The sequence below is a fragment of the Hippichthys cyanospilos genome, chromosome 17 (genome assembly GCF_059441005.1).
Source record: "Hippichthys cyanospilos isolate Australia breed blue-spotted pipefish chromosome 17, RoL_Hcya_1.0, whole genome shotgun sequence".
NCBI classification, from domain to species: Eukaryota; Metazoa; Chordata; class Actinopteri; order Syngnathiformes; family Syngnathidae; genus Hippichthys; species Hippichthys cyanospilos.
Window position 1 is genome coordinate 966,262 of NC_142385.1, and position 24,955 is coordinate 991,216.

General features: G+C 40.2%; 1 protein-coding gene across 3 annotated transcripts in view; it reads left to right on the top strand.

Moving 5' to 3' along the window:
- shisa6b (shisa family member 6b) overlaps positions 1-24,955 on the top strand; it is a 117,292-nt gene that overhangs the window by 14,025 nt on the left and 78,312 nt on the right. For all 3 annotated transcript variants that reach the window (XM_088438251.1, XM_088438252.1, XM_088438253.1), the window contains exon 4: positions 14,538-14,636. In XM_088438251.1, the coding sequence (XP_088294377.1) occupies positions 14,538-14,636 (99 nt within the window). The remainder of the gene's footprint in view (positions 1-14,537; positions 14,637-24,955) is intronic.

Genomic DNA, 24,955 nt, shown 5'->3' on the forward strand with positions numbered 1-24,955 from the left:
TTTTTACTACTAAGAACTTATGAACAAATTCGACTAACAAAGAGGTGCCCGGAACATAACTCGGTCGTATGTAGAGGAGTGTTTGTATTTGGCAATTTCTAAATAATTCAATTTCATCAGTGCTGTCCTTTTTTTTTTTTGTTTCCCATTAAATTTGGGCTCAAATGATGACAGATGATGCAATCTGACACTAAATGTTGAATGGAGACTATGAAGTGAAAATACAATATGAGCTTACCATTAATGACAAACTAATGGGAGTCCTCAACTTGTTGACGCATTCAAGGCAGCACTATATAACATGCTGAAGATAAGAACTAACATTACCCAGCATGTTATCCACAGTGACAAGTTGTTGCATCAAATGAACTCAAGCCACACCCGTTCTTCCTCATTACAAATTTTAATATCAATAGTCGCCAGAGGTTGCGCCAAAAAACAAAGATCAAGCCAAACAAAGCACAAATGAATAAACTGTTACTAAATCCGTTTCAGAAGTCATTATTATCGGTGCGGCCCTGTACCAGTTGATCCACGGACCAGTGCCGGTCCATAGACCGGCGGTTAGGGACCTCTGGTTTTAAGCATGCCACCAAACCTCACAGACTAACTAATTATAAGTTTGAATGTGTCTCTCTGGTCAAATTATTTTCTGTCTTTTCAAGGAGTACCATCATTTTTGGCCAGGACCATTTCATGGGTTTGTTTGCTAAAACAATTCTGTTGAATTACACGTTAAAAGCATTTTCATTGGATATTTTATAGAAAAATTAAACAAAGTCATCTCTAACTTTTCAGCCCTGTTTAATGTACATGAACTACTTTTAAAGCTTTTAAAAGTGGTAATACATTTTGAGATTTCTTAGACTTAGAGTATTTGTAGAGTCATCAGCTTAAAGTTCAGATTTTTTGGAGACCATCAGTGATTGCGATAAGTGGTTTGCACCTTAATTAGTTTTTATTTCTACCAACTCTGATTACCTTCAGGTTGATGTGGTTTAGTTGTTCCTTTTTTGTAGTTTGCAAAAAATAAGAATAAAAATACCTGCACTTTTCAAACTTTCAAACAATGTCACCTGTCAAAAAGTCATTTAAAAGCATTGAGCTAGTTGCTACTCTTTCGTTGTGGACCAATCGATGTGTATGAGTGAGACTCCAAATTGAGCTTAATGCAAGTTGATACCTGGGCAGCACTTATCTTTACATAACAATAAAAAGGCTCCACTTGAATGGTGCTGGTCTGCACCAAGTCTCTTAATTTTCCCCTACATTTTATGGATCTGCCCTTGAGTTTATTGTATAATTAGCTGGCCTTTGGTCTATCTTACGCCCTTTTGCAAAGTTTCATGACAATCGCTCTGAGAGAGCCAAAACAACAGATGTGGGTGAGACTGTAACCTCCTCAGTCAGGGGTAATTATCATAAGACACTCTAAAAACCCACACCAACGGCCATAGCCACCCTGCAATAAATACTGCATGCAAGTTTAGCAGTGTGACATCACTGACTCTCACTTGCCTATATCATCACTCACACGTTAAAAACAACATATTTCTAAAGCATCATCATTTTTAATACAAGTTAATTCCTGCGTGAACCTGAGTCCAGTCCATTTACTTTTGTCTAATTGTTGATGGGTTTGGGAAAAAGAAGTGTTTATACAGTAAATTTTTAAGTGTATGCCAGTCAGTAAAAACCACTGGTGGTCATGCGCTTCTTTTATTCGTCAAAGGACGGTAATAAGGAAGAAGGCTTTTCAATGATGCAAAAATAAAAAATCACTAACATAGAATTAAACAAACAAGTGTTGTTAATCGATAACTTTTTGATAATTACCCAATACAATACAAAATTCTTTAGTACTTTTTCTTAACTTAACCCTTTTACTTCCATTGGAACAATGCGTTCCTGCGCTTTTGAAAAATCGGCATTGGGTATAGGTAGCACTAAGACGAAATGGCATCCCAGCGGGTCATTACACATCTACCTACACATTCTAGTGGCATTTAGCTATTTTTTCATACAAAACAAGTCGGTGCTGTGCTCACTCTCTACAAGGTAGCAATTTCTTGATAAGCATGTAGTGTTGCGGAAATATATTGATGATACTATGTCAGAGAAATCTCAGAAAAGAAGACTAGGACAAGCCTAGCTGCTTAAACAGCAAAAAGAGTAACTCAGACCAGCCAAGATTGACTTTTCTATGCCGGGCATAGGGAAAAAAGCTTGGGCATATGTAACTCGTGGGTCTTCCAACGCTAGTTTTCACTGCCCAGCCGTCTCCCCCTGGCTTTTATTGAGCAAAAGCATAGCAGATTACAAGACACAACAAGAGAGCCAGCCGGGCGCCACCGGCAGCTGGGCCAAGGTCCCGGCTCACACTTTCGTGCATCAACAGCTCTATCTAAGGACAGGGTCAAGATGAACTAGGATTGCATAAATGGGGTAACAATGAACTAAGCACATAATGATAACAACCTAATATATGATTCCCTTCACATACTATAGATATATTGTGTTACTATAGTTTATATTTATTACTATGATACTGATTGTAAGTGTTTGGTGGTAATTCGCCGTGTAGCGGGCAATCCAAGCCTATGTTAATTAGCGAATGCGTGGAAAGCCCCAGGTAAAAACATAAAAATATATATACATATGAAAAATGTCTCATAAAAATAGTATAGTAAGTGCTACTTATATATATTATACATGCATTCAATTACATAACATAATAAATAAAAAATATATGAAGGATTTATTTACCTTTGAGTGACACTTGTTATGGCCATATTCCCTAGTAAGGGTAGCCTAGGCTTGGCTAGTTTAGCTTTCTTCGTGTTTCTTGATTATCTCCATCTTCGTTTCCATATAAATCATCTTCTTACTTCTCACACAAGATCAAGTCCTTAAGCATTCATCTTTGAAACCCTGTGCACCGACCAATAGCAGACCAGTATATTTGTAACCTCATCACACTGACCAATAGCAGACCATTATCTTAAGGAGGCGATATGCCAACCAATAGCAGACCAGCATTGTAGTGACGCGTTGCAGCGGAGTTTGACGCTAACAGAAAATAAGAGCAATTACCTAAAAATGCCTCAAGAAGGCGGCAAAAGAACAAAACACAACCAACCCCAAAGGTCATGACAGTTGATGTTAATCGTAAAGCGTGATAAATGCCTTAAAGAGGGGACGAAAATACTCAGTATTTTCACATCGTACCGTGAAAAAAACGTAAGTCGGGGACGGCTGTATTATTCTTATTCTTATTCTTATTCTTATTGATAAATATAGATGTGGCAAAAAAAAAATCCAGGGGCTATAACCTAATCTATGGAAGTGGGATTTAAAAAAAAATAAATTTTCCAAGTATCCTCGATTTATAAACTAAAGTAATATTTGCCATAAAATGTAGTTTTTTTGGTGGGAAAAAATGAATTGGTAGTGAAAGGGTAAAAAAAAAAAAAGCCTATTCTAGTACAGAAATAAACATGTGACGTGTTTTGACAAAACCAGGCGTTATGTTGGGGATCTTAATTTTCAGTTGTTGACCAAAATGCACGTTGAACAGAAATGTCAATTTTTGAATTTATACAAGACCAACCTCTTTAAAGTCTCAATGTTAATTTCCCAGCAGAGATTAATAGACGATGTATACTGTAATGGAGTTTTTGAATTGACGATGTGGCTAGTGTCTCCTTGTGAAGTTGTCAACAAACATGCCTGATACCCTTGTCTCAAACATCATGCCACTAATCATTTAATGGCTAAAGGGACCAATAAACAAAATGATGTGTCCTTCCAGCACGATATTGAACAGAAACAGACAGACTTAAAGCAGTAGGAAGGCTGTGCGTGCAGTATGCAACATAACCTTACGTGCGCTTCCTTACTTTGAAGCAGAAAACCATGTCATCTGAACATTGGTCAATAATTCAAATGTGTCAACATCAATTTAATGCTTTAAAAGATGCATTAAAAGCAAGTTTTGTCACAACGGGGCTCCTTTGTTCACAACTAAAGCAGGCCCTCCCACTATGGAGATAATAGCCAATCGCTCGGATTACAGTGTCTTTGAAGGAAATATTGAAATTTTGAAATGCCTTTTGAGTACTCGTGTGTTCTTATATGAAATTAACTCTTTCAGTGCCATGGATGAAAACCCTTGTCTTTTAAAATAGTAATAATTATAATAAATAAAAAAATTCTCATCAAATACTGCCATGTGTGTTTGGGGTTTGTTGTTTTCTTTGAATTGTGTGAATTTTGTTCATGTTCCTAAGTCCATGTTTGTTTCCCTTGAATCTGCTTTTGCTGTCTGTCTCATTCGTCTGATCTTGTCCACCTGCCTGTTTACCTGCCCTCCTTGTGTCATCCAATCAACTTCCCCTGCCTTTTGTCTCTCCCTAGCTGTCGTGTCTTCTCAAGTGTGTAGTATATTTAAGTTCCCAGTTTGGATTCAGTTCTTGTCGGGTCATTGTATGTCTTCCCCTGGTGTCTCCTTGTCGCGCTTCTCGGACACACATCATTCCCGTGTTGCCTCCTGTTCCTTGTAGCCCCCAGTAAGTTAAGTTTGTGCTTAGCGTTTAGGTTGTACTTTGCATTTCTCGGTTCCTTCCCTCCCAGCCTATGTTTTTGCATTAAACCTGCATCTATTAAGCCTCATCCCTCTCAGACCTGCATTTTTTGGTTGCACCTTTCACACATCCTGCACCTCCTTACGCCACCATGTCAAGTTGTGACAAATACGTTTTCTTAATGGAGTGTAGCTGACACCCTTGACTAATGCTTACTTAATACAAGCCAAATGAGGAATATAGTAGTAACTGTGACCAGTAATTCCACACATACGTAAATCAGATATTACCTACATGCAATTCAAAGTAAGAAATGGAAAGCAATATTTCATATGATACCACCAATATTTACAAAGACATAGCACACATGACATATTCTGTCGGCCCTGAACAGTGCATGAAAATGCTAAATTTACTGACCCTCTTGAAATTTCCTTTTCCGATAACGCTTGACACTAAAAGAGTTAAAAAAAAAAAGATCACTACTCAGTGTCGTCACTGAATGACATCATTGATGTTGAATGACATGCAGTTGTGTTGATTAGCCTCCCTGTTAGTGGTACTTTTTTCAACTCTAATATGCTAAAATATGTTTGAGAGAGGGCAGCTTGGTGGCACTGTGGGTAGCATGTTCGTTGTGGTCTTCCTGTGTGTGTGAAGAGTTTGCATGTTCTCCCCGAGCCCACGTGGGTTTTCTCCGGGCACTCCATCTTCCTCTCACACTCCAAAACCATGCATGACAGGTGAATTGGAAACACTAAAATGTCCTTAGGTCTGATTAGGTGCTTGAGTGGTTGTTAGTCTCTGTGTACCCTGAAATTGGCTGGCACCAGTCCAGGATGTCATCTGCCTACTGCCCGAGCTGAGATAGCTACCAGCAAGCCTGTAACCCTTGTGAGGATAAGCAGCTATAGAAAATTGACGGATGGATGATTGAGAGATGTGTAAATAACTAGTGTCTGAGTACAATTCAGCTATGTTTGAATATATTGATATAACCCACTCCTTTGAGCTTTGTGCTTCAGGCATCTAAGCTAACATCCATACAGTCCCTAACTTTTGCATTTTCCTGCTTTCACTGTCACCATCTTTTCATCTCCACACATTGTCTTTGTTGGAAAGGTCACTACTGCCAACATGACTGCTACATGACAAATGTTTAAGCTTACTCTAGCCTACTGTAATTCTGTTTATATATGATGGAGAGCAGCGCAAACTTTAAAAAACATTGACCAATCTTTGTCCATGATGGCAACAAAAACCACAGTGTATTAGGACCTAAGGAACTAACAGACATAAACAGTTACTTTAGAAGGGGCATTTTGAGTAGCTTGGACAATATTTTCTGTTAGATGAATACGAGATCCATTGTTTCCAACAAATTGAGGTTGCACTGTACAATTTAACAAATATTACGATCCAACTTTTATAATCTCAACTCTACCACATTATACTCATTTGTATAACTCCTTTGCAAAATGTACAACTTTATTTTATCTTCTGAGGTTGCCAAATAAGATACACTTAGAGATGTAGTTCCAAACAAAATGGACCAAAAATAATAAATAATAGTCTTTTATTTTTCATTCAAAATACTCTCTGCTGGTTAGGTGATACTTGGTTGAAAAAATCCATCCATCCATCCATTCATCCATTCATCCCTCCATGCATGAACCCATCCATGCGTTCATGCATCCATGCATTTTCTGAAGTCGCTTATATTCACTGGGGTTGCTGTGTTGCTGGTGCCAAACTGAGCTGTCTTCGGGCAGTAGGCCCAGACATCCTGGACTGGTTGTGAGCCAATCGCAGAGCACATGGGGATGAACAATCATTCACGCACCCAATCGTACCTGTGAACAATTTAATGTCCAGGGAGGCCTGAGCAAGCTGGAATTGTACTTGGGACTCTGTACTCTGCACAGCCAACTGGCTGAAAACATATACAACGTTGAAAAAACGTGAAAAAGGTTGAGAACCAATGGTTAATCTAGTGACATGCCATTTCTAAATTATGTCATGGTAATAATTTTCAACTATGGTGAAAGCAAAAAAAAAAAAAAGAAATCTTGCAAACTGCAGTACAGTATGTTTGGAAGTTTTACTCAGAGGTATTATTGAGCAGTGTGGAATGCAAGTTTTATTATATAAAACCATAGAGCACCCACTTCATGCACTGCATACCCAATTCCATAGCATTGTCAAGGTGAACATCAGGATTTCCTTTGTAGCAAGGGCATTGAATTTATAGTGTGGAGCCCCTTTTGCCGCAGGCGCACCAAGCAGCCTCACCTTAATAAGATGAGAACACGCACACTGGGATGAGGGGCATTCCTTTTGAAGGGTCTTTCAGATTGAAGGGCTGTCGTAGTGGGACGTGGGGTAGCCTACCAATGACTCAGGTGACAAAGGCAAATGACGAGCGTCACACATGGAAAAATAGCACTACAGACTGTCATTTGAAAGTCTTTAAATCAAAACCAGTTGGGGAGATTTGAGTTCAAAGTGCACAGTTATGCAGGTTGGTGAAAGTAATTGGTTGGATGCCACACGATTCTGCTCGGAAAAAAATGTATAGAGTAGCATATGTTTTTTGTTTGTTGATTGTGTGAGAAAATTTAATGGTCCTTTGTTTTTTGTTAAGGGGGTAGTGGGCGGTAGGCTTTTGCTATAAAGTGCATACATTATCAAGTTGTTTCAAAATACAAAAACAGCTGCATTGATATTTGTATCAAGCTCTTGACAAAAAAATATGAGTTTCTTCACAGACACTTGTTGTTCATGACATTTGACAAACCTGCACAATGACAAATGAAAGGGGCAATGTAGAGGTCTTGGAATGAATCAATTTCAAACTAACCAATTACCAAATTATTTGACAACTATTTTAATAATGAAATAACCATTTGAAGACATTAACTTAAAATTGTCTGAATCCTCTGACTTCAGCATCTCTACAGTAATTACACTCTAATTTATGTAGGCCTTTCATGAAAGTGGACTTGTTTTTGGGGTTTAATTTAACCAGCAAAGAATCTATTTCAAAAGAATTGATGAGTAGATGATCAATTCATCTTCAGAGATATTGAATAAATTTGGTCTTTAGTTGTTTTCTTTTTTCTCCTCCGAACACCACTTAGTAAACTATAATTGTCTAATTGAAAAGTAATCCACAAAAATGGGTAATACAATTTAATGCAAGAATCAATTAATGAAACGCTGTAGAACAGGGGTGTCAAACTCATTTTTATTATGGGCCACATTGTAGTTATAGTTTCTGTCAGAGGGCCGGAATAAATCTAAAAACAGTCTAAAAAAGCATCCTTAACAGTCAGTGCTTAAATTTTAATGTACCTCCAAATTTCTCTAAAATCCAGAACATTTAGGACATAAAAATAGAAAAACATGTCTAATAAACGTCATTTTTGCTTGTTTACATCCTTACCTAGTTTTGAAATCAGAGGCCGATAAAAACTGTTCAAAAAATAGATCGGGAACAGAAAATTGTTTTTTGTTTTTTAAGACAACCTGCAAGTTTACCTAGAAACTTACCCACATAAAATGATGTGGCGGGCTGGCTCTGGCCCCCCGGGCTTTGCGTTCGACACCTGTGTTGTAGAATAAGGAATTCTAAAAGAATGGATAATGACATAAAGTTGTGTGCAGCATATTATTTATCATAGGAAGGGAGAGGATGAGATCTGGCATAATGAGATATTGCTCGATTAGAATGTCAGATGTCTCGTCTATGCCAATTTTTCATTTTCTTTTTGGGGTAGTTGGGCCAGAAGAGCAATGGAGTATAGAGGAAAATGCGCTGCATGTTTATGCTGCATGACAATAAAACACACCACCAAACTTGGTTTAAAATTATCCTTACAACACCAGATAACATATGGACTTTTATTTTTAAGTTGTTCCTGGCAGCATGTTGCATCAATGGCTGACTTCATTCACTCATCTTTTTACTGCACAAATGTTGCTCCCGAAGCCCGTGATCACGTTCCATCCCCAACTAAGGGCGCAAAAAAAAATAAAAAATAAAAAAAATAAAAAAATGGCAGAGCATTATTTATAATCTACATTTTAATAATCAATAATAGATCTACTGTCTATGATATTGATTTGAATCTCAAAAGAAAAAAAAAGATGAACCCCTTAAGCGCCAAAATAGCAACATTATACCGAGCAACCAATACAGTATCCCTTTGTTGCTAATAGTTTTCAAGATACACAATTTTGAAAAAGTGATCTAAAAGTGCAATATATTATTGAAAAGCTCTAAAAAAATCCTAAAGGGTTAAATTTAAGTGTCTTTTTTATATTACATTTAATTGTAGGTCATTCATAAATAAGTGGGAATGTGTTTAGTCTTCTGTGTTTATATAATTGCTTTGCACCAAGCAAAAAATAAATAATAATAATAGTACTAATAATATTTTATCCGAATACCAAAATGCTCAATAGTCGTAGCTCAACAGGAGAAATACTCAATGTTTTGACTACTTTCAAATCATCTGTGTGGTGACATTTTGGGTTGTGCAGTCATAGAAAAGCAAAGTAAAATATCATCTGACAGTACAAGGACAGTTTTGTAAACACTGCAAAAAAATGTGCCATACACCGCAACTCAATTTCTATTTTCAACACAACAAAAGTAAAATATCTTGAAAATAGGCTAATTTATATTGGGTGTTATTTTCTATTCCAAATTTAATGAAAATCTTCTCGCATCTTGTTTTCATGGACTCAATCTTGTGAGACATCGCGTCTCGTGAAATTTGTGTCTTGTTACATCCATCATCATTTGCATTCAATAGTGTCAGGTTCACCAAGCCAATTACCGTCAACCCGAACGCTTGACTAAAAGAAAGAGAGAAGGCGACGTTTATGCTCATGCATGAGGAGAACGAGACAGGACCACAAAGGCCGCAGTACTGCCGCGCTCTGAGGTACTTCCTCGTTCCCCTTAGTTTTATTATTCAGAGGTCCCTAGGTTACATGAAGGTTCCGGCCCTAAAGGGTAGAGATGCATGGGGGAGCGATGTATGCGACCGGAATCCAAAATCTTGTAATACATCTTTGTGAAAGCTGAGCGCGCGTGTAGGTGTATGGCACAATGTAGTATGCAGCAACACGTTCCAGTAAGATGAACGCTCGGGTCCACTGCACTTCCCCACCCGACTTCTTCTTTCTTGGGGAGCCTTCCAGGTGACCCCGGTCCAGGATGCTGTTTGACGGGCCCTGAAAATACTCCAACAACCACTAACACGCGGCCCGAGCGCACTTAACATGTTGCTATCCTAATAATAAGGACAGGGTGTCAAATGTATAATCAGTGTGAATCAACAACATTAACAAATCACTTCATCAATTAAAACATCTGATCAATATAATGGCTATTACATGAGTGATTAGTACATGTGCTTTACTCCCCTGAGTATTACTGATTGCTACATTAAAGACATAAATTAACATGTCATAATTGATTGGCACATTCGATTAAACACTGATTCATTACACAATAAAAGTAAAGGATTCCTAAATTTCTCCAACAAATAGTCAGCTATTTCTCGTACAGTATTTGAATGCTTCGTTTTTTTGATTTACCTACAAAAAAGCACAAATTTCTAAATATCATCATAAGATGCTTTGAAATGAAACCATGTAGGTTAAATAATATGATAAACTATATATAATATTTCAAACAGAAATTTTAAAAGTTAAACACTCATTTTTTTTCTAGCATATGACTCTACAATGTGGGTGTGGTATACAGATAATCCCCCACCATGGACGTTGACCAGGCTGGCCTGGTCAGATAGTAAAAATCTGAGGATGACTTACAATGATACTTTGTAAATGAATTGGAAAAGAAATTAAGTGAAAATAAATCATGCACCCATCCATTATTGTAATCATTTATCTTCAAGAGGGACACAGGCCATCTGTCTGTGGAGTACACCCTGAACTGGTTGCCAACCGGAGTACCCAAAGAAAGGACATACAAGCAAGGAAAGAACATACAAGGCCACCCTTTGTGTTCCTTTTGGTTTGCATTGTTCCTGTTTCTGTCACACTTAAGTATGCTTTTTATTTTGTAAACTAAATATTACACCATATGCCACAAACAGCTATTTTTGCCTCAATAGCAACTCACTGGGCATTCAAACAACAAAAGAGTTCCAGCATGTACAGGGGAATTCCCAAAATCGTTGTATAAATCAATTGATTAAATGAATTGATCATTATCATTGATTACCAATGATTATATAGAATAAAATGAAAATTCTTATAATAAATTGACTTTGGGATATCAGTTTTCTTTTTTTTTTTAAGCCGATTTGAAAATGTCTGCATTAAATATTCTATCCAACGTTCTTCCTTGGAATATTCATTTTATTTGAGCCACCATTTTATTTGAGTCACCTTATCGTAGTGGAGGGGTTTGTGTGTTCCAGTGATCCTAGGAGCTAAGTTGTCCTGGGCTTTTTGGCCCTGGTAGGGTCACCCACGGCAAACAGGTCCTAGGTGAGGTTCCAGACGAAACACGGCTCAGAAGACCCCATATAATGAGGAAAATAAATGGTCTCACGTTTCCCTTGCCCGGACGTGGGTCACCGGGGCCCCCTCTGGAGCCAGGCCTGGAGGTAGGGCTCGTTGGCGAGCGCCTGGTGGCCGGGCCTGCACCCATGGGGCCCGGCCGGGCTCAGCCTAAAGAGACGACGTGGGTCCCCCCTCACATGAGCTCACCACCTGTGGGAGGAGCCATAGGGGTTGGGTGCAAAGAGAGCTGGGCAGCGGCCAAAGGTGAGGACCTTAGCGCACTGATCCCCGGCTACAGAAGCTAGCCCTTAGGACATGGAATGTCACCTCTCTGGCGGGGAAGGAGCCTGAGGTGGTGTGTGAGGCCGAGAAGTTCCGACTAGATATAGTCGGACTCGCCTCCACACATAGCTTGGGCTCTGGCACCAGTCCTCTCAGGAGGGGTTGGACTCTCTTCCACTCTGGAGTTGCCCGCGGTGAGGGACGCAGAGCTGGTGTGGGCATTCTTGTTGCCCCCCAGCTCAGCACCTGTACATTGGGGTTCACCCCAGTGGACGAGAGGGTAGCCTCCATCCACCTTCGGGTGGGGGGACGGGTCCTGACTGTTGTTTGTGCCTATGGGCCAAACAGCAGTTCAGAGTACCCACCCTTTTTGGAGTCCTTGAAGGGTGTGCTGGAGAGCGCTCCCTCTTGGGACTCTCTCATTCTGCTGGGGGACTTCAATGCTCACGTGGGCAATGACAGTGAGACCTGGAGGGGTGTGATTGGGAGGAATGGCCCCCCCGATCTGAACCCGAGTGGTGCTTTGTTATTGGACTTCTGTGCTCATCACGGATTGTCTATAACAAACACCATGTTCAAACATTGGGGTGTCCATATGTCTACTTGGCACTAGGACACCCTAGGCCGCTGTTCGATGATCAACTTTGTGGTTGTATCATCGGATTTGCGGCTGCATGTTTTGGACACTCGGGTGAAGAGAGGAGCGGAGCTGTCAACTGATCACCACCTGGTGGTGTGTTGGCTCAGATGGTGGGGGAGGATGCCGGCCAGACCTGGCAAATCCAAACGTATTGTGAGGGTCTGCTGGGAAAGTCTGGGAGTCCCCTGTCAGAAGGAGTTTCAATTCACCTCCAGCAGAATTTCTCCCACGTCCCGCGGGAGGCGGGGGACATTGAGTCCGAGTGGACCATGTTTCGCGCCTCCATTGTCGAGGCGGCTGACTGGAGTTGTGGCCGTACGGTGGTCGGTGCCTGTCGTGGCGGCAATCCCCGAACCCACTGGTGGACACCAGCGGTGAGGGATGCCGTCAAGCTGAAGAAGGAGTCCTATTGGGCCTTTTTGGCCTGTAGGACTCCAGAGGCAGCTGACAGGTACCGGCTTGCCAAGCAGGGTGCGGCTTCGGCGGTCGCCAAGGCAAAAACTCGGGTGTGGGAGGAGTTCGGTGAGGCCATAGAAAGCGACTTCCGGACGGCTTTGAAGAAATTCTGGTTCACCATCCGGCGTCTCAGGGGGGGAAGCAGTGCACCATTGACACTGTGTACAGTGGAGATGGGGCACTGCTGACCTCAACTTGGGACGTTATGAACCAGTGGGCAGAGTACTTCGAAGACCTCAATCCCACCGACACGTCTTCCTCTGAGGAAGCATAGTCTTCGGGCCCCGAGGTGCGCTCTCCCATCTCTGGGGCTGAGGTCACTGAGGTGGTCAAAAAACTCCTTGGTGGCAAGGCCCCGGGGGTGGTGAGATCCGCCCGGAGTTCCTGAAGGCTCTGGATGATGTAGGACTGTCTTGGCTGATACGCCTCTGCAGCATCGCATGGACATCGGGGGCAGTGCCCCTGGATTGGCAGACTGGGGTGGTGGTCCCCCTTTATAACTCCAACTACAGAGGAATCACACTCCTCAGCCTCCCCGGTAAGGTCTATTTAGGGGTGCGTGAGAGGAGGGTCCTTCAGGAAATCGAATCTCAGATTCAAGAGGGGCAGTGTGGTTTTCGTCCTGGCCGTGGAACAGTGGACCAGCTCTACACCCTCGGCAGAGTCCTCGAGGGTGCATGGGAGTTCGCCCAACCAGTTTAGATGTGCTTTTTGTACATGTGCTTTGTGGACTTGGAGAAGGCGTTTGGCCATGTCCCTCGGGGATCTCTGTGGGGGTGCTTCAGGAGTATGTGGTAACTGGCTGTTTTGCCCCTATATGACCGATGTCAGAGCGTGGTCTGCATTTCCGGCAGTAAGTCGAATTCGTTTCCAGTGAGGGTTGGACTCCGCCAAGGCGGCCCATTGTCACCGATTCTGTTCATTACCTTTATGGACAGAATATCTAGGTGCAGCCGAAGCGTTGAGGCTGTCTGGTTTGGGAGCCTCAGCATTGCATCTTTGCTTTTTGCAGATGATGTGGTGCTGTTGGCTTCTTCAGGCCGTGACCTCCAACTCTCACTGGAGCGGTTTGCAGCCGAGTGTGAAGCGGCTGGGATAAAGATCAACACCTCCAAATCTGAGACCATGGTCCTCAGTCGGAAAAGGGTGCAATACCCTCTCCGGGTTAGGAATGAGGTCCTGCCCAAAAGTGGAGGAGTTCAAGTATCTCGGGTTCTTGTTCACGAGTGAGGGTAGGATATAGCGTGAGATCGACAGACGGATCGGTGCGGCGTCTGTTGTCATGCGGGCTCTGCACCGGTCTGTTGTGGTAAAGAAAGAGCTGAGCCGAAAGGCGAAGCTCTCTGTTTACCACTCGATCTACGTTCCTGCCCTCACCTATGGCTACGAGCTGTGGGTCGTGACCAAAAGAACAAGATCCTGGACACAAGCAACGGAAATGAGTTTCCTCCGCAGGGTGTCCGGGCTCTCTCTTAAAGATAGGGTGAGAAGCTCGTTCATCCGGGAGGGGCTCAGCGTCGAGCCGCTGCTCCTCCGCGTTGAGAGGAGCCAGTTGAGGTGGTTCGGGCATCTGGTTATGATGCCTCCCTATACGCCTCCCCGGTGAGGCGTTTCGGGCATGTCCCACTGGAAGGAGGCCCCGGGGACGACCCAGGACACGCTGGAGGGACTATGCTCCCAGGCTGGCCTGGGAGCGCCTGGGGATCCTTCCGGAAGAGAGCTGGATGAAGTGGGAGAGGGAAGTCTGGGCTTCCTTGCTCAAGCTGCTGCCCCCGCGACCCGACCCCGGAGGACAGCGATACAAGATGGATGGATGGATGGCATCTCAAGTCAATTATGAATTGATTTTTTGCTACATGTGGGCCAGTCCGGTCGGGTTAAATGTAATTACTTGGTGCTTTCAACTGTTAATACTTCTCCTGCACAACAGATGACTAGCAATTTGTGTAAATCACAAGTTTGAGTGTTTAAGCTCTGTATGCACAGGAAATATATGTCTTGTTAATTGTTGCAACTGTGTGTGCAAACAGGTCACTATGGGAAGGAAAATGCACGGAGCAGTGGTGGGGCAGAACTTCATAACTTCATTTCTTCTGGCTTTGTGACGTTGGGGCGAGGTCCTCAGAAAGGTAACACCCCCCACCCCCTTTTTTTTAATGATACTAAAGATAACATTCATTCCATACTCTTGGAATGTACGTTTAAGAGACCTTTGCAGCACTCCTCGTTGCGCCAATCAACAGTGAGGCAATAACAGAGGTGAAATGTTTCCTTATTAAATTTCCCACCAGAATAACCCCCATGAATTCCCGCCACTGTTTTGTAATTAAATATAATTCTAACACAATACAAACAACTGATGAGCGAGAAGTTGAGGTGCGTTGTGCTGCATATCCTTTAGCCACACACATACATGTCCATGCATACAGCCATTAGAGAGAGACCGCAGTTATCGCTTGAGTAATACATTGATTACTATGCAGCCATGTTGGCAAAGCTCTGATTTATTCCCATTCATTTTGGCTCCACATATCACATGCCCTGTGTGTCACCACATGGGGAATTGCCTGGCAACAATTTCTTTGCTTGATCCTGTTTTCCAAGGTTTAAGCCTGCACACTTACAGGAATAGTTCTGTAAATCACAAGGATCCAATTTCTCACCTAATGAACTTAATTTATAAAACACACTTTTTTCCCCAAAATGAAGGCCAAAAGTTCTTTATTCGACACAATTCAAGGAAGATTGATCTGTCAGCCGCAAAAGCCAAGTTTTTACACACAGATGTGCTTTTTTATACCAGCCATAATCCTACTTACATTGATTACCATAAAGGGATGAGCAAGAGGACAGATGTCAGTTAGCAGCAGTTGCCAGGTGCCTAACAGCAGCTCCTGTTGGCTCAGGTTTTTACGGCATTATTTTCAATAAAAGAAGTGAGCAGGCTGAACCTACAACTGAGTTCATCTTTGTTCACACACAGGAATATTACTAAAACTGAGAGGATCATGTAAAAGCTAAGATGTCTTCAGCTGATTCAATTAGGAGTGCATCGGTTTGAGAACACGGAAAGATATTCCATTTGACTTGTTTATTAATTGCGGTCCTTTGGCATATACCATATTTTCCGCACATAAAAGCTTCACAATTTTTTTTTTAAAAATTGCGCCTAATAATCAGGTGCGCCTTATATACGGATCAATATTGAGATTGGGATTCGTAGATGGGGAATGAACTGATAAAGTTTGACCTGTTTCTTTTGTGTGATTACAGTTGAGGGTTAGGGTTGTCTCATATCTGATATGAGAGTGACCTTTCACTGTGTGGTTTTGTGCTATACATGTGACAATAATTCTCTACAATCTACAATTACCAATGTGATGCCAATACATTATAAATGGACAGAGCCAACATAAGATTACCGGTAATATAAATGCATGTCCTAAATCAGACTGATAGTGAGAACATAGATAACTTATTATGGTCAGGAAACAGAAACAGTTCAAAAATGAAATAATATGAGATCGGCACTAAATTGTAACCAGGTCTTCAGGGTATGTTGACAAAAGACTGCATTAAATATATTCATACATTTTGTCTTTGAGTTGAAAACTTCCCTTTTTATACAAAATTTTGTACAGTGTTTAAACGCCTCAAGAAACCAAAATTACACATTTTGCCAGTATTGACACACAGCTGCCTGTCCTGCTTTTCTCCAGAAGTGTCTTTCTTAATATTTTACTTTATGTATATTATGTAATGTGTCACCACGAGTCACAGTAACTACAAGTGTTATCAAGCTCATTATCTTGAGAAAGATTGTACTTAGGCATGTGTTAGTTTCCACTTTGAGTCCACTTATACATAAATATGTGTTTTCCCTATCCAAAAGTACAGTTGGATAAACAAGCAGGAATTGCAGAGTTTCCATCATTTGATTATTTTTCAAGGTGACAAAAGCACATTTTTGTCCTGCAGCATGTATCACGCCTGGAAAAATGCTCTGAAGTTGGTGTAAATGTAATCTAATTTTGAGGAATCTAGACCGAGGCTGCTTTATTTCTTCTATTTAAATTAATATTAGAGGTGGTCAAAAATTAACAAAATCGACAATTCAGTTTGTTTCTTGGCTTTGTGCTCATGGTTTTTGGTTAATTTTTATGCATGGACTACGTTTGCATGGAAGTTGTAGTCAATATGTGCTCTAGAACAATTATTCAAAGTGTGTTATGAGTGCCACATGAAACAATGACTGAATTATATACACATAATATATATCATATTCAAAATATCAAATGCAATAAAACATATTAGAATGGCCTGTATTCCAGTTGTTTTTGCATTTCACATGCATAACACAACTACTGTTCAGTTGTATTTAACCTATAGTACAATAAAATAGATTTGCATTCACTCTTTAAGTGTATATTTTTTTATGTAATGCATTTTAAGCACTATTACTGTTCAAATTGTACGTGTCATTACACTGGCTTACAATCATAAATGTATTTCTACGAATAATACCTTTGTTTCACATGTGATAGTGTTACTAGTTACTAGCTACTGTTTTTAATACGTATGTTGGATAGTATTTTGTATTGGATGTAAAACATTTGAGAAACATTGCACTTCAAAATGCTTGAAGTTAGAATTCATTAGAATGCTGTACTTTTTGTCACAACTGTCAGATGTCAATGAATTTCTAAATATATATTTGATATATTTAACATTATATATGAATATCAAATCGACATATACTTTTTTTTTTCCAATTACAACTTTTGATAATCTCTTTAGATTGTTCCAGCCATAACAAAAACACAAACACCATTTCAAATTGGTATGATTCATTGGGGCCTCTCTCATACTTACTTAGGCAATAATAGAAGCAGAAAACACACTCAATCCCCTCTACCAGGAATGAGTACAAATAAAATAAGATTAAGCTCTATAATTCATATTTGTTATAAACATTTTTTTCCCTCAGTACATAACAGAAATGCAAAAGTCTATGCACAATGTCAGCATGCATGGGGGCGCTTGTTAGCATTTAGCTCATGTGAAGGGACATTTGCTTTTAGCCTTTGATTCTGCTTCAGTAAAACAGCAAAAAAACAAACAAACAAAAAAAGAAAAAGGTGTTGTGTCTGTTGATGCAGAAAAAGATGTAAAGCAGTAGTGACAGCTTTCAGCTCCTTGAGTCTTCTTTGTTGCATCGTGCACCTCAAGGCAGGTATGACTGCAGTCTGAATCCTAAATCAATGACAGACTACTCTCATGTTTGGCACTGTTTCACTAGCGAACCATCACTATACATTGATAGAGGGAAACACTTGAACCAAGCATCTCTGCCAGTTTGCTTTTTATTTTTATATAACATCCTCCTGTAACTTGCCACTGAAAAATTTGGTCATTTTATTGTTTGTCTGTGATTCCTAATTTATAAATTACTTTATTTGTTGCTTGATTCATCTATTTGGTTATCTAGATCAGTCATATGAATTTTATCATGCACCTGTCCTATCATTGTGGACTGTGTCAGAATGAGGTGAACACTAAGTAAGTAGTCAGGTTAAATTTAAATCATAGTGGTGCGTCATTATTTTTTGAAGAGGTTTGCACAGCTTGTTTTTCTCTGACTGAGGGTAGTAACAAAGCAAATGCATATTCAATGCCACAGAACCAAAACATTATTTTGCTACATCCCCCTTTAAAAAGCACAGCATAATGTTTATATTTGCCACACTAATAAAATTAGATTTTGAAGTTGTATTCTTCTGTCTAGTGTATATTTAGTCAGTTTAATTATAGAGCCTAATAGAGACTGTGTTTGGTGTCTGTGTGTAAGCGTGTGTGCGTGTGTGATAGAAAGAGGCGAAGATCAGGTTCAAGGAGTATGGGTGAGGTCACAGAATGTTCTGAAGCATTAAAACAGCTGGAAGCTTCACATCTGTTCGCTCATACACTCAACAAACTTGCGCAAGATACTCAAAATTAAGGCAAAATGCTGCCTTAGCTCATTTTAGCCCTCCTTTTTTTTACTTGAAAATAAATATAATGAACAGCATTGTTGCTGAGCATAGCTACAATAAGCTCAAGTCCTAAAGTTAATGACATGTAATTAATATTTGTAACTCTCTTCTATTACTAGAGTATTTTGACTACTATATTCACTCAAAGGTTACCATTCAACTGAAGAAATTCTGCAGATATTTTTAAGGAAGAATGAAAAGAACTGCTCGTCAGGCATAGTTGTAATGAGGGAACACATTTTGATGTATATTTTAAATGTGACACAATAGCTTAACTTACCTTTACATTTGAACAGGAAAACCATCACACCTTTCCACTTTTTTTTTTTAGTAATTATATATTATTTAAAATGATTACTTGTGTTTTGAAGGAATTAAAACATTTGAGATAAAATCATTAATATAAATATACAGTGCTCATTTTACCTCTGAAAACTGTTGAATTCCCTGGATTCGCAATGGTTAAATGGTTAAATGGTTAAAAATTAAAAAGAACAAAGTGAGTTCAAGGTTCAAACTGCAATTTCAAGATGTGAGCCAAACAAAAAACAACAGATGATCAAAGTAAAATTAGATAAAATAGAATAAACTTGCATGTAGCGTCCATCATCATCTTTTTCATACCACAACCACTGCTATAACGGTCAATTTTGGTAGAAAAGTCTGCGTTTTACTTTGAATGTTCATTTGTTTAGTTTGTCACTGATACTAAAAAAAAATGCAGTTTACTTTGCTTTGGGCCTAAAGATAGCACTTTTTAAATTCAAGATTCAGGAGTTTTTATTGTCATATTGTATAGTATTAATATACTACACAATGAAATTCTTAGTCTGTTCACTCCCTGAGTAGCAAACTACATTCCATGTTCGATCAATAAATAGATAAATAATAAAACATAAACAATACCGGTAAATAGTACAATAAATAAACAAATGTGGTGATAATAATATACTGTGATCCCTCACTTTTCACGGTTAATTGGTACCGGAACCCCCCTGCAATAAGTTAAAAACCGCGATATAGCAGTGCCCCCCTCCCGTAATATTTTTGAAAAAAAATTTTAGATTTTTTTTTTTTTAATGTATAGTCTTCATACTATACAAATTTCAGACAAATATTACTGCAGTACATTAATTTAATTAACACTTAAATCATTAAACCTTATACAGGTACTGCTTTCATCCTGCCCTATCCATTTTGCTGCAGTCTCAGCTATGGCCATATTAGCATATTAGTAGCACCAGAAAGTCAAATTAAAGTGAACGCTGTAAAAACATGATAAAAGTCACAGTTAACACTTGAAATTCCAATTTATTACAAAAGAAATCTAGGTAAGAGATTTCCAATGGCCGCTTTCCTCCTCCTGCCAGTGTGTGTGTTTTCTGGTTAGTGGCGCTGGTGTGCTTGAGGCACATAAAGTGATCATAGTAGCACCCCACGGAAGTCTAATTAGAGTGACGGTTGTAGCAAACATGATAAGAATCGCAGTTTACTCTTGAAATTCAAATTCATTACAAAAAGAAATCTAGGTACGCGATTTCCAATGAATGGCAAAACCCCCTCCTCCTCCTAAAGCCTGCATTTTCTGGTTGAGATCGGTCCTGGTCTCTTGGACAACCAGACGCGGAAGTTGGAGCAAGAGTAGATTACACTAGTGCCCTCATTGGTCGATAGTCGCGCTGGGAGCCAAACACGTGTCATATAGAAGTGCCAATCTCCCTCTTAAAATTACTTTTGAGTGCCCTGCAAATGACGTGATTGGCTCCCGGCACGACCATTGACCAATGAGGGCAGGAGTTGTAATCTACTCCCGCCCCAATTTCCGCTTGTTTAGTAGACAGAGGCTAACAGCTCGATGTCAATCAAAAAACACTTAGGCTTTTGGGAGGAGGAAAGCAGGTTTGTGCAGCTTCACGTGCTGCCTTGGGTCGATGATCAGTACTTTTGGTTATGTCCGTGTTGAGGTGGAGATTGTTGCTGCGAAGGGAAGAAAGGGTGGGGGGGGGGGGGGGGGGTGTGAAAAACAAAACAACAAAAACTGACCCCAGAATCTTTGTAAGGACAAACATGTCCACTGTGGAATTTTTTCTGTGAAATAAATATAAATGGTTTAAAAATGTGGCCCGCAACTTGATGATAGTGAAAAATGTTTTTCCTCCTGAACGTAGATAACTCAAGAACCACTGAAATATCCAGAAAGGGGTTTCAAACTCATTGAATCTTGCAGGCACTTACTGCCACTTGCAATTTTAGAAGCCATGTCTAACAGATAAAAGTTTGCAAAGTCTTCACAACACACTGACCAGCTTGTGCCATCAAGCTAGACGAGGGTGTTCGGCCAATAGCATATCTGCATTCCTTTGATTGGCGTGACGCCGACCAATATCATATCGGCATCTCGGTGACATGCGAGAAAAGTTGTTTTTGTTGATACAGCAAAGCGAAAAAAATAGTGCGGACACACTGACCGGCATGTTGGATGGTTCATAAGACGAAAGGTTTGTGCGTAAGAGGGGGACAAAAAAACGCTGCGGTCCACGTCGTAAGATGAAAAATACGTAAGACAGGGGGTTCGTTAACCGGGGTCCCACTGTAATTGTAAAACAACAACTTCCTTTTTTTTCATTTTCACAAGCACAACAAGTAAAACATCACCGTTAATCATAAAATATTACCATTATTATTAATTACAAAACCCTTCAACTTGTTCGTACATTAATAATTTAGCTCATTTCTTTACTTCACAAAACCATTTGGCTTTCTGGATTAAACCCATTTGCAGGCCAGAACAGTTAGACACCATATTTGTCAACTAACACAACCTTGTCTCCCAGCTGCGGGCAAATAACTTTCGGACATTCATCTTAGAGTTGCATTTAAAGTCAATTCCAAACAATATTTTTAACACATAGTCGCTAAATTTACTGACTACTTGCAGTGAGTTCGTCTACTGTCTTTTATTTAGCCCGTTTTTCGGTGCGTTTCAACTCATTCCTAGTTCATCCGATTCACACCGTTCCAATTTCATTATTCCAATTAATCGTACAATGGCTGCTTCCATTCTTCTCATCTAGATATTTACAGATTTCCCACAATTCCCTGTTTTCTATGCCAAAGATCCCATTGACTTAACATTGGGTGATTTTACATTTCACACTGATTTACTATTGCACTTTTTCTGCACAACGCATGACTACAATGCAGGTCTGCTATTGGTTGGCGTCTCCTCACGGAGATGGTGGTCTGCTATTGGTTGGCCTCACTTGTTTGAGCCGTGTTCGATTGTAAGTGGTTACAAAACCATATTTATAGTGCATTTTACTGCTTAATTCAAAGTTGAAAGGGTTAGCCATGGGTCCCAAGATTGCTAGTGATGTTAAAGAGAGAAGTAAGAAGATGATTTATATTGAAACATTGCTGGAGATAACCCTTATTAGGGAATATGGGCATAACAAGCGGCACTCAAAGGTAAATAAATCCTTTCTGTATTTTTTACTTGTGTTTTCTGATGTTATATATGTATATTATATATGTAGTACTTACTGTACTATTTTGGTTCGAATTTTTAATATGTATGTACAATTTTGATGTTTTTACCTTGGATTCTTAACGCATTCGTTATTTAGCATATGTATGGGTTGCCTGTCATACGACGACTTCACCTTACGACCCCAACCACGGAATGGATTAATGTCATAAAGGGGGCCCACTGTATTCAGAATACTTCACAGAATCAAGCCATTAAACCTTCCACCATTCAACACCTCTCCCTTCAGCGTTTTTGCCTTCACACGCAATTTGTTCAGGAAATGCACATTCTGGTAATAAAATCAGGCAGGATCAACAACAGACAAAAAAACTGGACAAAGTAGCAAAATAAATGAGAACATGAGGCAGGGGAACCGGATTGGCTAACACACAAGGAGCAGGGACATGCGGACAACAGTTGGGCGAAATCTAATTGACGAGACGAAGAAAAAGCAGACGCGGTGGAAACAAACATGGAAAGACTAAATAAACCAAAAACTCCACAAGCTAAATCCACAACAGAAAAAAACACAGAGAGAACGTCACACACATAAGTAATACACGTGAATTACCATATTAATTCGCCATGTGCACATTGTTTATGTGAAGCGAATACAGTAGACTTGAGTTACTATACTAAGTAGTATGCGGCATGTGTGCTCTCAAGTAGATTTGTTGTTATTGGTGAAGCTTTTACCCAAGGACTGCAAATCAATACTGTAGTGTAGTATGTGCTGTGGTGACATCTGTCTGGTGACGCGCCTGGTTATAAAGGAAGTCAGACAATGCTTCAAAATATAATATGGGATTTTCTTCCTCTGCAGGGTTGCAACAACGATCTAATTATTATCTACTTGATCATTACCTCACAATTAGGCTCACAGTGACCAGCAATTATGTAAACAAAGATGAGGTCTTTTTTTTTCGAGTGACGTAATTTTATTTTGCAAGCTCAGAACAAAAATGGTGGACGAAGTTGTTGATAATGTTGTAAGTCGCCAAGTTTTGTTTAGTAAAACAGTAAATTGACAAAGGTTAATATTTTGATGTCAAAAACCGAAGCTGGATGCACGTTGATTTGAAATTATGTGTCCCCCGGCAAAAATTATGTTTAGCAGACTCAGGGGCGCAGGCAAACAGGAGCACTGTGATCAAATTTAAAAGGTTCAGAGAAAACCCTAGATACAAATAGATACATTTTGTTATTTTGGCAAATCAAAAGACTGATGTATAAAAACAAAAAAGTGGCTTCAGTAATTGATTTACTTAAACAGATGGAAGTCCCCCAGCAGAACGAGGGAGTCCCCGGAGGAAGCACACCCTCCAAGGTCTCCAAAAAGGGTGGGTACTCTGAACTGCTGTTTTGTGCATAGGCACAAACAACAGTCAGGACCCATACCTCAACCCGAAGGTGGAGGGAGGCTACCCTCTCATCTACTGGGGTAAACCCCAATGTATAGGTGCTGAGCTGGGTGGCAACAAGAAGGCCCACACCAGCTCTGTGCCTCTCACCGCGGGCAACTCCAGAGTGGAAAAGAGTGCAACCCCTCCCGAGAGGACTGATACCAGAGCCCAAGCTGTGTGTGTAGGCAAGTCAGACTATATCTAGTCGGAACTTTTTGGCCTCGCACACCAACTCAGACTCCTTCCCTGCCAGAGACGTGACATTCCATGTCCCAAGAGCTAGCTTCTGTAGCCTGGGATCGGTGTGCCAAGGTTCTCACCTTTGGCCTCCGCCCAGCTCACTTTGCACCCGACCCCTATAGCCCCTCCCACAGGTGGTGAGCCCATTTGAGTGGGGACCCGCGTCATCTCTTCGGGCTGAGCCCGGCCAGGCCCCATGGGTATAGGCCTGGCCACCAGGCGCTCGCCAACGAGCTCCACCTCCAGGCCTGGCTCCAGCGGGGGGCCCCGGTGACCCGCGTCTGGGCAAGGGAAACGAAAATCCATTTATTTTATTCATCATATGGGGTCTGTGAGCAGTGTTTTGTCTGGAACCTCATCTAGGACCTGTTTGCCATGGATTACTCGCTCGATGGATTAACACGCAAACCCCTCCACACGTTAAGGTGACGGCTCACGGTGGGGTTATTTAATTTCAACCATTAGGAGAAATTATGCAATTTTGTCAATAGTCAATTAATTTAAAATTAACATAAAAAAACACATTATTTAGTTTTGCAAAGAGCTTTGCTATGAATGTCAACATTAGCATCGTTGTTGCTATTGTTAGTTCTGGCTGCAGTCCAGACTGCGTGCTTATACACGTAGTAGGCTACACAGGAGCTGGTTCTGTGGCAAGCAAACGCCTTCTTCCAAAGAATGCTTATCAGTCTACTGCTTATCAAAGGTTCTCAATATTATGTCAAACACAATGACAGACAATCAATGTCCTTTTAAAAAACGGACCTTTGTTTTTAAACCCCTAACAACTCAAACACAGGAATCTTGATGCATAAAAAAATAGATATAATCAGCAATCAGAATGGCATAGATTATAAATTAGATTAACATAATTAAAAGATAACTATGACTGTAATCATGTGATTCACTGCCAATGAGGGCTATAGTCGTTGACTGAGTTGGCAGTGAATGAGTTAATATTACTTTAATATTTATCATAAAAAATAAAATGTAGATTTGCTTAGAATATAGGTTAAATTTCATATTGTACTTGATATGCAATATACTCTAATGCATCTATTACAAGTAAGATGTTCAGAAATGATTTACACATGGTAGAAATGTTATCACTTCTATCAGTTATTCAGTACATTCTATTCAGTCTTCTTCAAACCATAATTACTTCCAGGAAGAATACAACATACAGTTTGCCTCAGATTTGAAATGAGATGCAGTATTTCATGGCTGCTGTCATAAAACTCCAG